The sequence below is a fragment of the Notolabrus celidotus genome, chromosome 17 (genome assembly GCF_009762535.1).
Source record: "Notolabrus celidotus isolate fNotCel1 chromosome 17, fNotCel1.pri, whole genome shotgun sequence".
Classification (NCBI taxonomy): Eukaryota; Metazoa; Chordata; class Actinopteri; order Labriformes; family Labridae; genus Notolabrus; species Notolabrus celidotus.
Genome location: NC_048288.1, coordinates 7,313,008 through 7,325,274, shown reverse-complemented (window position 1 = coordinate 7,325,274; position 12,267 = coordinate 7,313,008). Strand labels below are relative to the sequence as shown.

At 40.8% G+C, this 12,267-nt stretch overlaps 1 protein-coding gene across 4 annotated transcripts in view; it reads left to right on the top strand.

Moving 5' to 3' along the window:
- The first annotated feature begins 989 nt into the window (after positions 1 to 989).
- Positions 990 to 12,267, top strand: part of si:dkey-118j18.2 — a 40,400-nt gene continuing 29,122 nt past the window's right edge. For 3 of the 4 annotated variants that reach the window (XR_004634515.1, XM_034706240.1, XM_034706238.1), the window contains exons 1-4: positions 990 to 1,336; positions 1,596 to 1,701; positions 2,341 to 2,500; positions 10,438 to 10,570. Coding sequence is in view for 3 of the 4 variants with exons in the window: in XM_034706240.1 (XP_034562131.1) it covers positions 1,682 to 1,701; positions 2,341 to 2,500; positions 10,438 to 10,570 (313 nt within the window). In the remaining variant the exon portion in view is untranslated. The remainder of the gene's footprint in view (positions 1,337 to 1,595; positions 1,702 to 2,340; positions 2,501 to 10,437; positions 10,571 to 12,267) is intronic. The other variant, XM_034706239.1, reaches the window with a different exon arrangement.

The following is a 12,267-nucleotide window of genomic DNA, read 5'->3' as shown; positions in this document are numbered from 1 at the left end:
TAGTCTGTGCAGTTTTATTTATTTGTATTTGTCTATCTTTGTAAATGAGCATGGCTTTTTTTCATTATCACAGGGAAGCATACATTAAGTCATTCAAACAACGGAGCAAACTCATTATCAATCAATCAGACTTTAATTATAAAGCACTTTTCATACAATGACATTGTAACACAGAGTTCTGTACATAAAAACAACTTAAAATAGAATAAATTAAGAAAAAGATCCCACCCCCAGCCCTGAACCCAAACCCACCCCACAATCCTATGGTTAAGAACACAGGATATGCAACAATAGTATAAAATAAATTAATAAAATAAAAAAGAAGTTGCTGAACGAACTGAGGAAATGCTCTCATGATATCTTAATGAGGAAACCCTGGAGGTAAAATAAGATGTTAAAACTCAACACGGGAAATTAAAATCACCAAAATAAAATACATTTCTAATATAATAAAACACTAAAATATTAAACCATTGAAAGAAAATAAGATGATATACTTCAAAAATAAATAAGTAAGTAAATAAATCAATAAAATAGAATAAAAGTGACTAAATTTTGAACTAGATAGTAAATAAATAAACAAACAAATAAATAAATAAATAAAGCATTACTATATGTGTTCTCCTCTTAATGAATATAGTTCCCATAAATGTTAATAAAATGACAATGTATTTGCAATTCCAAGTAAATCATCTGTTTTTGGTTTCCTTTTCTCTATAAAATTACTCAATGCTACCTTTCATGACCCTCGGAAATAATTATATTAAGGTAAAGTGAAATTAAGATTATCAACTAATCCTTCACAGATGGGCTTCCTCATTTTCATTTTGTATAATTTAGCGAAATGAAGCTTCACTTTAATATAGATTCCACCAAAGCGACATTTCGGGGTGCAGTCTGTAAAAGCAACAACGATCTTGAACTACACAAGTCAACAATGATTACTTTGTCCCAGCGAGCATGAAGGCAACACTGCTGTGAGTGCCGCCCACTGAGAGTAAAGGCAGCATTGAACAGCATTGATGAGCGAGGTTATCAACGCTGCTTGAACTCTACCTTAATAGTTAAGTTATTTCTTTAATGTTAAGTGAACGAGTATATCATGTCAACCAAGTAGCCAGATGTCTTGTGTATAATATAAAAAAGGTATGCGGACGGATCTCGTAGTTTTGAGTTGTTTTGTTCGCGGCGCATATTGTCAGCGTCTGTTGTTGTTGTGGCCTGCTAGCTTAATTTAGCTGTTAGCCGCAGCTGGTTCCTGGAGCTCGACTCTCTTCACATCCACAAAGAGGCTGGAGATGGCACACCTCTTCAGCTAACTCAGGAGACCTTTAAAGTGAGTATTATACTCGTTCCTCGTGTGTTTGCGTCCAAACAGCTAACTTTAGCTAACTTAAAGGAGTCAGTGTTGTGCTAACTTAACATCTGTTTTAGGTTAAGTGTTTTAACATGTAACTCAGCCTGTCTCAAGTAATGAGAGGCTTTGGTTTCAGGGTAATAAGTGTTTTTTGCTTGTGCTTATTTTAACTTTTGTATATGTTAGACATAAGTCCACATTGCCTCTTAGAGAAAACTAAAATGTTACATTTTTTCAGGGCAGGTGTGGTTTAGACCAGGGATCACAGGTGAAGGTTCCCCAGCTATGAGAGCCTCCACTTAGTGACTGAGATCTCAGAGAAACATGGAGCTATACTGGTACATGTGAGTATAACTTTTACAGTCATAAATACAATTACCTCCAGAATGCCTGTATAATGTACCAGACTGTCCTCAAACTGAACCAGAAATTGTGTGAGCTCATTCCAATCTTCCTACCTATGCACACACATGCCACCAGGAATAAAAACCTAATTACTGGGAAAAAAAAGGAAAGTTAAAATGTACCCGCTTTAGAATTGTATGTAAAGGGCCCTAGATATGGAATGAGCTCGATGATGGGGTAAAAATGTCACATTCCATCTCCATCTTCAAGAAAAAGTTATATTGCAATGTATGATTAATTTACTGATCACATCAATGCACCCACTAATGTATGTATGTAACCACAGCATTGGGATTGTCTGTTGTGTGTGTTGTCTGTTAGTATGTTGTTGTTGTATCTTGTCTGTTACCACTTTATTTGTGGGAAATTGGGCCCCCTATTCAAATCTTTAAATAGCTTCCTTGGGGTCACCCCTTTCCACACATCCAATCATTGTGAAAATGTTTACTGAATATATATAGATGTACATTTTTGATGATGCGTGTGAATAAACTCAACTAAACTAAATGCACCTTTTTTTTTACACAAACAGATGTCTAAACCTATCTCGTTCCCTCCCTCTCCTGTGTCCTTAACAGAGTTGTCATCATATTCATCATCATCAAGATATTCTTCTACGTGTGCTGGTACCGGTCAAGACAAAGGCAGCTGGCAGCGTACTTGAGTAACCCACGCAATGCTCAGATAGTCATTGTTGGAGGAAGGGCCTATCTTCATCAGATGTGTGAGAGACAAAGCGTGAGTACAGACCCCCCACCCCACTCTCACACACAACCACACACAGAGTCACTAACCGAAACTTGTCTTATACTGGAGACTCATAATGCAGCAGTAAACCACTGAAGTACATTGGTGCCTTCAGGGTATGTTTTTATTATGGCCAAGTAGACAACAGCACACAGTTGGGTTAATTAGAGAGTGATGCTGAGGGTCAGGAGACATCTGGGACACAGACTGACTAACTTTCAGCGTGGCATTGACATTGCTGCAGAGCTAGTTGTTAGATCTGACATTCCCAGGAGCTACAAACAGACTCTTTCTCTCTGCTCACTGAGTCTGATGGACCTTTGACATTGACATTGAGTGTTACTGTCTGATTGCTGTTCTATTACATTCTTTCATGCAGTATCAATTAGATTCAAAAAACGCATTAAAGAAACACACTGCATACTGTTTAACCCCTGAACACAACACTCAAAATACTTTTAATAACTGAAGGCCTAAATGTTGTAAACACTAGCTCTTCTGGTGAGACGTCCACTATGAAATATTGTCAAATTGGTGTTATTTTGCAAAGTCTGAGTAATGTCACATCTCTGCAGCAACACACTGTTGTTGTTTGATACCGTCACATGATGAATAGCCTGAAGTCACTCCTTCCTGGTGCTATAAAGCAGAAGTTGCCGGTGGCAGCTGTAATAAATCCGTTGTGGCAGCCCAAAATTGAATTTGGGTGAAAGAAGTTGTTGTTTTCAAGGCCGATAAATTATGTTATGAATGGGTGTGTAGCTTGGCATACTTGCTGAAACACTGTAGCACATTTTAGGTGGTGTGGATGGTCCCATTTTGACATTTGTGTCTGAACAAGTCTAATTGTAGCGATGCTAGCAGCTCTATACGTAATGTATTTGTGATACACTGACACCAAACTGAGGCAGTGCTCTTGAAAGCATTTAATGTTGCTGTTTATAGATCCTGAGTGTTTTTTAAACTCAGAAGGAAAGGGGTGGTCAGTATTTGGTGAGTCTTCCACACAGTCTTAGTGTGTAAAAACTGCATAATAAACGGTAAAAGTCTATGTGATTTCCAGCATGATGGGAAAAAAGGGGGTTTCATGTGTGGTGTCTCTTAAACTGCTTTTATACCACAGCAACAAAGTGAAAGTGGTGTGTCACAAAATGAACCTCGCCTCCTTTCTCAGAAGCGTTACCCGCCTGGAGCAAGGGAAAGTTAAATAGGGTCACAGTTGTGTTACATTTTTGTAGGGGAGTTGCTCATTCCCTCAAGAGAGCTCGTGGTTTCCAGTCAGTCTTTTTTTTTCACTGCGCACAGATTGACAAAAGAGAAGCTTCATGTTTCTTTCAGGGACCCAGGGAGGTGTGCGACTGTGCTTTTAAAGCCAAACTCTTCTCCCTGGCATGTACTCGAATGCTCACATTTCCCAGCTTGGTTTGTTTGACCTTCTTGACATCAGAGGTCCAGCAGGGCGGGTCACCGCTTTGACAGCTATTCGGTGAGAAAGTTGTGGTGAGTGTGCGGCGAGGACTGATTTTTTTTAACCACGTTTGTCAAATTTTAACCTCGGCTGTGAGATACTTTTGTGCAAATATCAGCAGCAGAGACGCAGAGAGCGAGAAATGAGCTGAGTTACTGACAGAAATGTTGACTCCTTTACACGGAGAAGTCAGAAATCCCTTCCCCACTGCTGCATGGACATGGGTCACAGTCCATGCGGCAAGTGTTTACACTCTGTGTTTAAACTTGCTGTTCTCATAAGTACACAAAAACTAAGATAAGTCCAGTAGTGCCATGTTAATCTATATACAATGTAAACTAAACGTGGGTTACCTCTATGGAGATTCTGCATGAATTGGATTATATAAGATTAGATATACTTTATTGATCACCCATTGGAGGAAATTATTTTGTTCCAGCAGCTTACAAGACGGGACAGGGGAATACAGCCATTGTACTTAAATAGTAAAAAAATACAATAATAATGATAAAAATAAAAATAAACAAATAAAATAAAATAAAATAAAATAGAATAAAATAAAATAGAATAGAATAAAATAAGATACAGCAAATATTACATATATATATATACACACACTATGTACGCTTCTATCTAATGAATAGATAGCAAGGTAAGTTATTGCACAGATAAAATTGCACCAGGTTATTAAAAACATACAGAGTATATAAAAGAGACAGTGCGATTCAGATGTGAGATGGTTACAATAGTTTGTGTGTGTGAAGCATAAACCATGACCGGGGAAGACAGAGACATAGTGTCAAGTCACAAAGTAACGACCATGTAGTGAAGAGAAAGATGATGACGGCAATTTTGAAGATATTAAGATTACAAGTCTTCCAATGAGAGGCACAGCTGACTTGACTGACAGGCGGGAACACTGTAGCTGTTGCGAGGAGGCTCAGAGCCCGCCTCTTTACGTCACACTCGCTCGACAGTCGTTAGGTTGAGTTCAGCATTCCCAATATGGCTCTGCCTGAACACTGGCCTGAACACTGGCTTCAAAACAGCGCTTCAGAAACAGATGGGTGACGTCACGGATACTACGTCCATTATTTATACGGGCTATGATATTACTGAGGAAAAGTAACTATTTATAGAAACACATTATAAACATTAATTACAAGTATTTCTTTCTTTTCGTATGTCCAACAGATGTTTGTGGGTGTTTCATCACATGCCTGTTTTTGCGGACTCACATGTTAAATTTAGAATCCTGCTGTTGCCATCTCCTGTTTCATGGAAAGCATAACTTGTGCGTGCAAATAAAAACCAGAAGTCTCCTCTCATGTTTAGTTTGCTTGAAATTGTGATTAGTTTATCTTCTGGTTTATCTGAGCCTCCCTTTAAGACTCATCTGATCCGTGTGATGACTGTCATAGCTGTCTTTCTGTCGCAAACTCCTCACACAAGCTTGTCTTATTGCAGATTTTGAAGAGCAGGATCCTCTTTATTATTCACGTCATGCGCTGATTGACTGTAGTTTATTTGAGTTGGTGTTCTCAGAGATGTGATAGCGATGCCTCCCCTCTGCATCAGTCTATATGGAGTCTTTCCTGCAGGCTATGCCACAGGTTCAGACAGTCATCAGGATTGTGTTTCCCCCAGAGCCTCTCTGCTTTACTGCCTCTCTAAAACACCTGGAAGCAATCTCAATGATTCAGAGCCTTCCTAAAATATGCTCCGTGAATCACATGAAGCGGCTCTCTCAGATGCTTTTCTTCAACTTATTTCTAACTTATGCACACTTCTGCTGTAGTTACTGTGAGAAACGCTGCATGAATCATATTAACACATTCTTCTAAGAAATCAAACACTTTAATGGAAGTCAGCATAAAAAGTCCAGCTGATCAGTTCCTGTAAATGTTGACATCAGCCCTCATTGGAGTCATTCCTTGGAATTTGAATCTACATCAGCAATGACGATATTTGTTGGCATTGTTTCAGATATTTGTGCAACAGGAAATGCCCCTGTGTGAAAAAACATAAGCAATGTGGTTTGAACTTGAAGTTTCTCTGCCTTTTCTACTGGGTTTCCCCGGACTCGTTGTAACATCCTGTGTGAAGTATTTGTCTATTTTAAGGGGAAGTTTCAACCAGTTTGAATATGCAAATCTTCTCATCAGACACCAGAACAACCACATGTCCAGCAGACTCTCCAACCTCCTTTAATCACTCTTGTTGCGTCTCCTCGTACGCATACCTTGTCCCACAACTCCTTTGTTTTATCTTCCTTCCTCTTCCACATCCTTCCTTTTTCTCCTCTTCCGTTTTTCCTCTCCTCCCGTTTCACCCAGCCGTCTTTAGTGTAAAATGTTCCCTGCTTAGATTTTAATGAAACCTGCAGCAGGGAGGCCCCACGGTCATCCATAACCCTGTGCCCTGAAAGGTTTCTGGAGGAACGCCTGGAAGACCCGAGTCCCTGGCTTCAATGAATCAAACACAGAGGAGGGAGGAAGTCTGGATGTGGTATCACTTGCTAAACCTCTTGGACTGTCTCACTCACGACTACCTGGAAACTGAACCCAGAGGATCTTGAGAGGAAAGACCTCTGATACTCGTTGGCCCATGGGAGTGAGGGAGAAGTTGAATAGTTCAAAATCACAAAGCTTTGTTTGATTCGGTTTTGTCAAAAAAACTTTAGGCCTACTGAAGGAGTTGTTTGTAACCCAGAAGCAGCAAAGATGTAACTTCGTAAATATCAAATATTTCATTTAGATTTAAAGGCAGATTTTTTGCTCCTGAGTGAAAGTTGAAGAAGCCAGAGAGTTTGTTATCTTGTATCTGGATTTAGTTTTCTGATGAACTTCTTCTTGAATCCAACATGACAGTGCTAACAGGAAGCAGGTCTTTAATGTAAGATAAGATTTTTGTAAAGTTTTAGCTTGTAGATTCTTATTTCTCACGGATGGAGGTTGATTTAGATTTACAACAAAGATATATAAAACTCTATTCTGTGTATCAGTTTATAGAGTATTATTTTGAGTTGTGCACTCCCCTTTTAAGACGGAGTCTGAGGAAATGCTACATTCAAATTCATGGTATTTTTTCGTGACTACCAACCCTAGCTTTAAGTGTATTTATGAAGTTGATAGTTAGCACAGAGTCGACAGTGTCAGACTAAGGACTCTGTTTTGAGCTGGTAGGTTTTGAGTTTTCGTTCGTGTCTCTGTCACTCGTTTCAGCTGTGTTTACATTTCGCTCCAAACGTCTTTAAGCCCCGCCCACCTCTCACCCTGCGACATGATTGGCTGTTCAATGTCGTCTTCTTTTTCTGTCAAGTGTTGGGTGACAACCAAGCGGCAACCTCCGGTATCAAACGATGAAGCCCGTGCGGAAGTGTTATTACCTGCAATACATCAAGAATTTGCTTGAGGTTGGCTGCAGAAACACCGGAAACCACATAGACATGAATTGGAAAAAGACGATATTTGCAGTATTAATAAACATGTTTACAACCTGGTTCAAAAACTGGCTTGGCCCTACAACGCTAATCTCTCTATCGGCACACACTGTGCGGGGGGTGAATTTTTTTCTAACGTAACGGTTCAGAAGATATTAAGATTTCAAGTTTTTGCCCAAATAAGGACATGACTGATGTGACTCCCGGTCGAGAACACATAGCTGTTGGCTAGGAGGCTCACACTACGTCACACTCTGCCTGGTTGAATTCCACATTTCCAATATGGCTGCCACCGTCGATTGGCTTCAAAACAGCGCTCAGGAACAGATGGGTGACGTCACTGATACTACGTCCATATTTTACACAGTCTATGGTGACGACTAGCGTTTAAGGCTCATTAGTGCCACCTCCCTTTCCAGTGGTTGAGGTGTGTAATCATGGGTTTATTTATATCAAATTTTATCGAACATTTGTTATATTTATATCGAGAATAATTATATCACGATACTTATCGTGATATACCAGCCATGCAGATTCAGTTTGACTAAGTAAAAACATGCCATGTTATAAACGTAACATAACAGACTGTAATATATTTTCTTGTGGTAATAACCTTGAACTCTGGTCAGTCTGTCTGTGCTCCATCTCTCCTTATCACTCTCTATCCCGGCCACAACAACAGGATGGCAATTTGGACTAATTAGGACATCCGACTGCATCCGTCCATCACATCTCCTGTGCTTTCTTCCTGCTACTGTTTCACAGAATCAGCCGACATGAGTGAAAAACATTCTCGGCTTCCTTAGAGACTGGAAAATGCAAAGTTTTAACCAAACATTAGAGGTGTTTCTAGTCAGTACAGCATAGTGTAAAATATAAAACGACTCTCTAAGTCAGGGATTGAATGGCAGAGGTCTGGCTCTTGCGTTGTGTGTAAACACCTCTCTGAAGGGTTAACATGGCTCACCAGGTTTTGGGTGAAAACATTCCATGCAGGTCAGCCTTCTGTAGAGAAGCACATGTTCAAACACAGGAGACCAGCAGCCTGTTTCACCTACAGTATCACGTTTCTCTCCCAGAATATGGTCTTGTTTATTCAGCGAAATTTGTTCCGCAGTGTGTAAACATCCTCGTATATATGTGCCTGGAGCAAAGAGTTTAAAGGAGGGCCCGCTGGAGGAGCACATTTATAAATCATGATTACCATACCCAGCGGCAAGGAGCTCTCACACAAGAGCAGTCAAACCGGATCAGCTGGTGTATTTGTAGTGTTTGCAGCTTTGTCAGTGATGTAACGTTGACTAGATTGAAGAGTGAAAAGCTCGAGTGTATGTGTTCACAAATGCAGGTTTTATTAGGGCTGCTCAATATATGGCAGTTTCATTATTATTGAAATTAGATGATTTGTAATAAACGCATCCTGAAAGTCGTATACATTTCACTTTTTGCATTCAGGTGTGGATTTAACATCAATGCTTTCACACCACTTTGATTTAGTCAGATGAAGCTCAGGCTAACTAGGTACTAGGGACGGACATGATCTACGTAAGTTTGAATATTCGTTCACTTAGTACAAATCGAAGAGTAAATGTGAATACTTTATCATATTAGTACAATTTTTAATCATTTTTACCTGTGACTGGTTGTAATTACGTATTCCAGCCAGATGGTGGCTATCGAGTGCCTTGCGGCCAAATTCCACTCGATCCAGGTCCGGTCTCTGATCCGTCATGGCACCGGATCTGATAGGTTTCTATTCCAGTCAATGTGTTAACTTCCACTGTATCTTCTCTGTTGCGTTCCGGCTGCGTCTCTGATCCGGCAGGTCGGAGCCCTCCGGATCAGAGCCGCAAGACTTCTATTTTTGCCGGATGCCGGAGCACGACGCATCAATCTCAACAGAGCAGATGGAGCGGGACAGGAAGTCAGGCACCAAAACAAAATGAAAACATCCGGTTAATTTTCAGAATAAAACACTCTGTGTTATCACCAGATTGTATTTCACTTAACTACAACAACAAACCGTCATGATGAGCGGAGCCAGGCCTGGAGTCAACAGGTCAGAGGTTTTCAGAGGACCAGAAAGACAACATGGATGAGGAGAGGAAGAGGAGAATCCTTGATTCAGTAATTACCGCGGGAAAACCTTAGTCACTTGACTCCAGCAGTCCGGCGGTCCTGCTCCATGCAGCGTTCTGAAAACACAACCGATGGATGTTGACAGATGAGTGAGCACGGAGCTGGATCGCAGCAGATCTGAGACAGACCTGACACAGATGTGGTGGAAGTCCCATGTTAAAGCTGCTTGCTAGCACTGCACCATTAAGTAACAGAAGAAGAATGCTAACTGCATTTAATAGCAAAAGAAGAAGAAAACACTAGCAACAGTTTCTGAATGTCACACTACTACACACGCATTTCCAGAAACTGAGCATGGCTGTAAAATGTAAACCCGCCACGCTGCTGCGGCACAGAGACACCAGCGTAAAGACCGAGACAGACACTGTCAGTTCCCGCTAATAGCTGCACCTCGTCCCGCTGCTGGTTAATGCGACTGCCACACAAACGGACCGTTAACGGGACAGGCGTGTGTGTGTGCGCCGAGGGATTATTCGAATAATCGCAAAATAGATGCCAAAATGATCAAATAGTGTTTTGGCTTGAAATGCCCATCCCGACAAGGTACCCTCTGATATATTGGTCCTGATGTGATGATGAAAAATGAATGTGTTTGGATTTGTTTTGGTTTCAGGGTAGACATGTTGCAAACACATGCTATTGTGTGAGATACAGAGACCAGCACATGGACAAAGAAACCATGAGTTATAGCTGATGAGCGCTCAATGTTTGTTTATTCATTACAGTCTTAATATTCAATGGTGTAATCACACTATGCATCTTTTTTTCAACACGTATAATCCTCATGTGAATGCATTATATCTGCATTGGTCTGTCTTCTTTTTGTTCTTCTGCTTTTTGTTGTTGCGTCAATAACTCTGTTTCTCCTTCCCTACGCAGCAAACGTCCGTGTGGCCGAGTTGGTACGGCGTTCAGGATGATCTGTCAATAGAGGAGCCCTCCACAGCCCTGCCACCAGCTGCATCCTTCTCCAACTTGGACATGCCACCACCATATGAGGCAGTGTCTGGAGGTAACACACTCTTTGACTCAGCACTACTTCAAACACATCAGCTGCTCCAAACACATCCACTGCTTCCTCATTCTTCTCCAGAGAGTCAAGGTTGAGAGACGTCTTTCTCCACTTAACTTCTTCATTCATAATTTCCTGCTCTTAGAACTTTACAACACATGTTTCTCAAAATGTTGAAGAAACTTCCCTTCGTGTTCCCAGAACCCTGTTAAGAAAAGCCAGGTTCACATGTGATGATTGACAGTTCCAAGTATTCGCAGGACAGGTTTGTGGTTGATTATACAGTTTCAGGTTTCATCATTTGTTCGCACGCCGCAACACAAAACAGGTACACGTGGTTTGATTACTTTCTCTCTGCAGCTGCAATTGAACCTTTCATTCACCTTGTGTTACAAGTGAAAGTAGGAGAAGTCCGCCTTATGATGTGTTAGAGCCATAGAGTAATTTCAGTGTATGTGCCTTTAATTATCATGCTGCAGTTAATTGGTGCTGCAAAATGGGAGCAACTGCAATGTGTGCTTTAATCTGAGGAGGACACCGAGCTTGTCTTACCGTAGCTTTGTTTTTTTTTATAGTTATGTTGCTTTTGTGGAAATAGAAGTTATTAGCGACTAAAAAAGTGATTTTTGTTTGTCAATATATTTTACTAAATTCTCAGTTTCTTTAATTTTACACAGCATCCATTTCATTTTTGAGTAAACCTGTTTTAGAAATCACATGTCAGAAATATCATGTCCAAAAAGAAGTGGCCAAGAAGGTTTTTGCTAAAAGTTGCCACTGCATGATTTTTCTCAGTATTTGAGTCAGGTGCACATGGTTTGATTCACTGGGATCCATGTACAGCTGAACTACACACATTCTGCACATCGTGTCCTCTGCTCCAGAGTTCACTGTGTGCAGCATGTTTGCAGTAGTGATTGCATCTCTCTTCGTGTATATCAGCAAAGGGAAGGCTGCAGAACCATTTTCACTGCACGCTTTAAACAAACTTTACTCTGGGTTTTCTAACAGCAGTAGAGATTGCTCAAACACCCCAAACCAAAACTATGAGGTCTTGTAATCTCCACCTCTCTGTAGCCTCCACATGCAAGCACATGTTTTGTACTTTACAGCAGCATGAACCTCCATGGACTTAAGGCTGATTTATACTTCTGCGTCAAATCGATGGCGTAGCCTACATCAGGGGTCCGCGTAGCTCCTGTATCTACACAGAGGCCTATGGACGTAGCTGTCGTGCACCCCTCCAAATTGTACGCATAGAATCGATGCGGACCGAAGGCCCTGTGATTGGTCCGCTCTGCGGCATTGTGTTTCCCACATTTACAGCAATTCGGGATCTCCTCCTCTCTATTCTTAATGTATGATAAACAGCAACATCAGCTGTAGATTAACATAACACGCTCTGAATCGCTGAGGAAAAGTAAACAGAGATCGTAACGGGGCCTGAAGCAGGAGACCGGCTATCAGAGAGATCACACTGCCCTCAAGCGTTTCAGCGGAGAATGCTGCATATCACGGGCACATCGTCACACAAGTACAGTGGGGCAAAAAAGTATTTAGTGGGCCACTGATTTTGCAAGTTCTCCCACTTAGAAAGATGAGAGAATGTAATTGTCATCAGGAGGTACACTTCAACTATGAGAGACAAAATGAGAAAAAAAATCCAGGAAATCACATTGTAGGATTTTTAAATAATT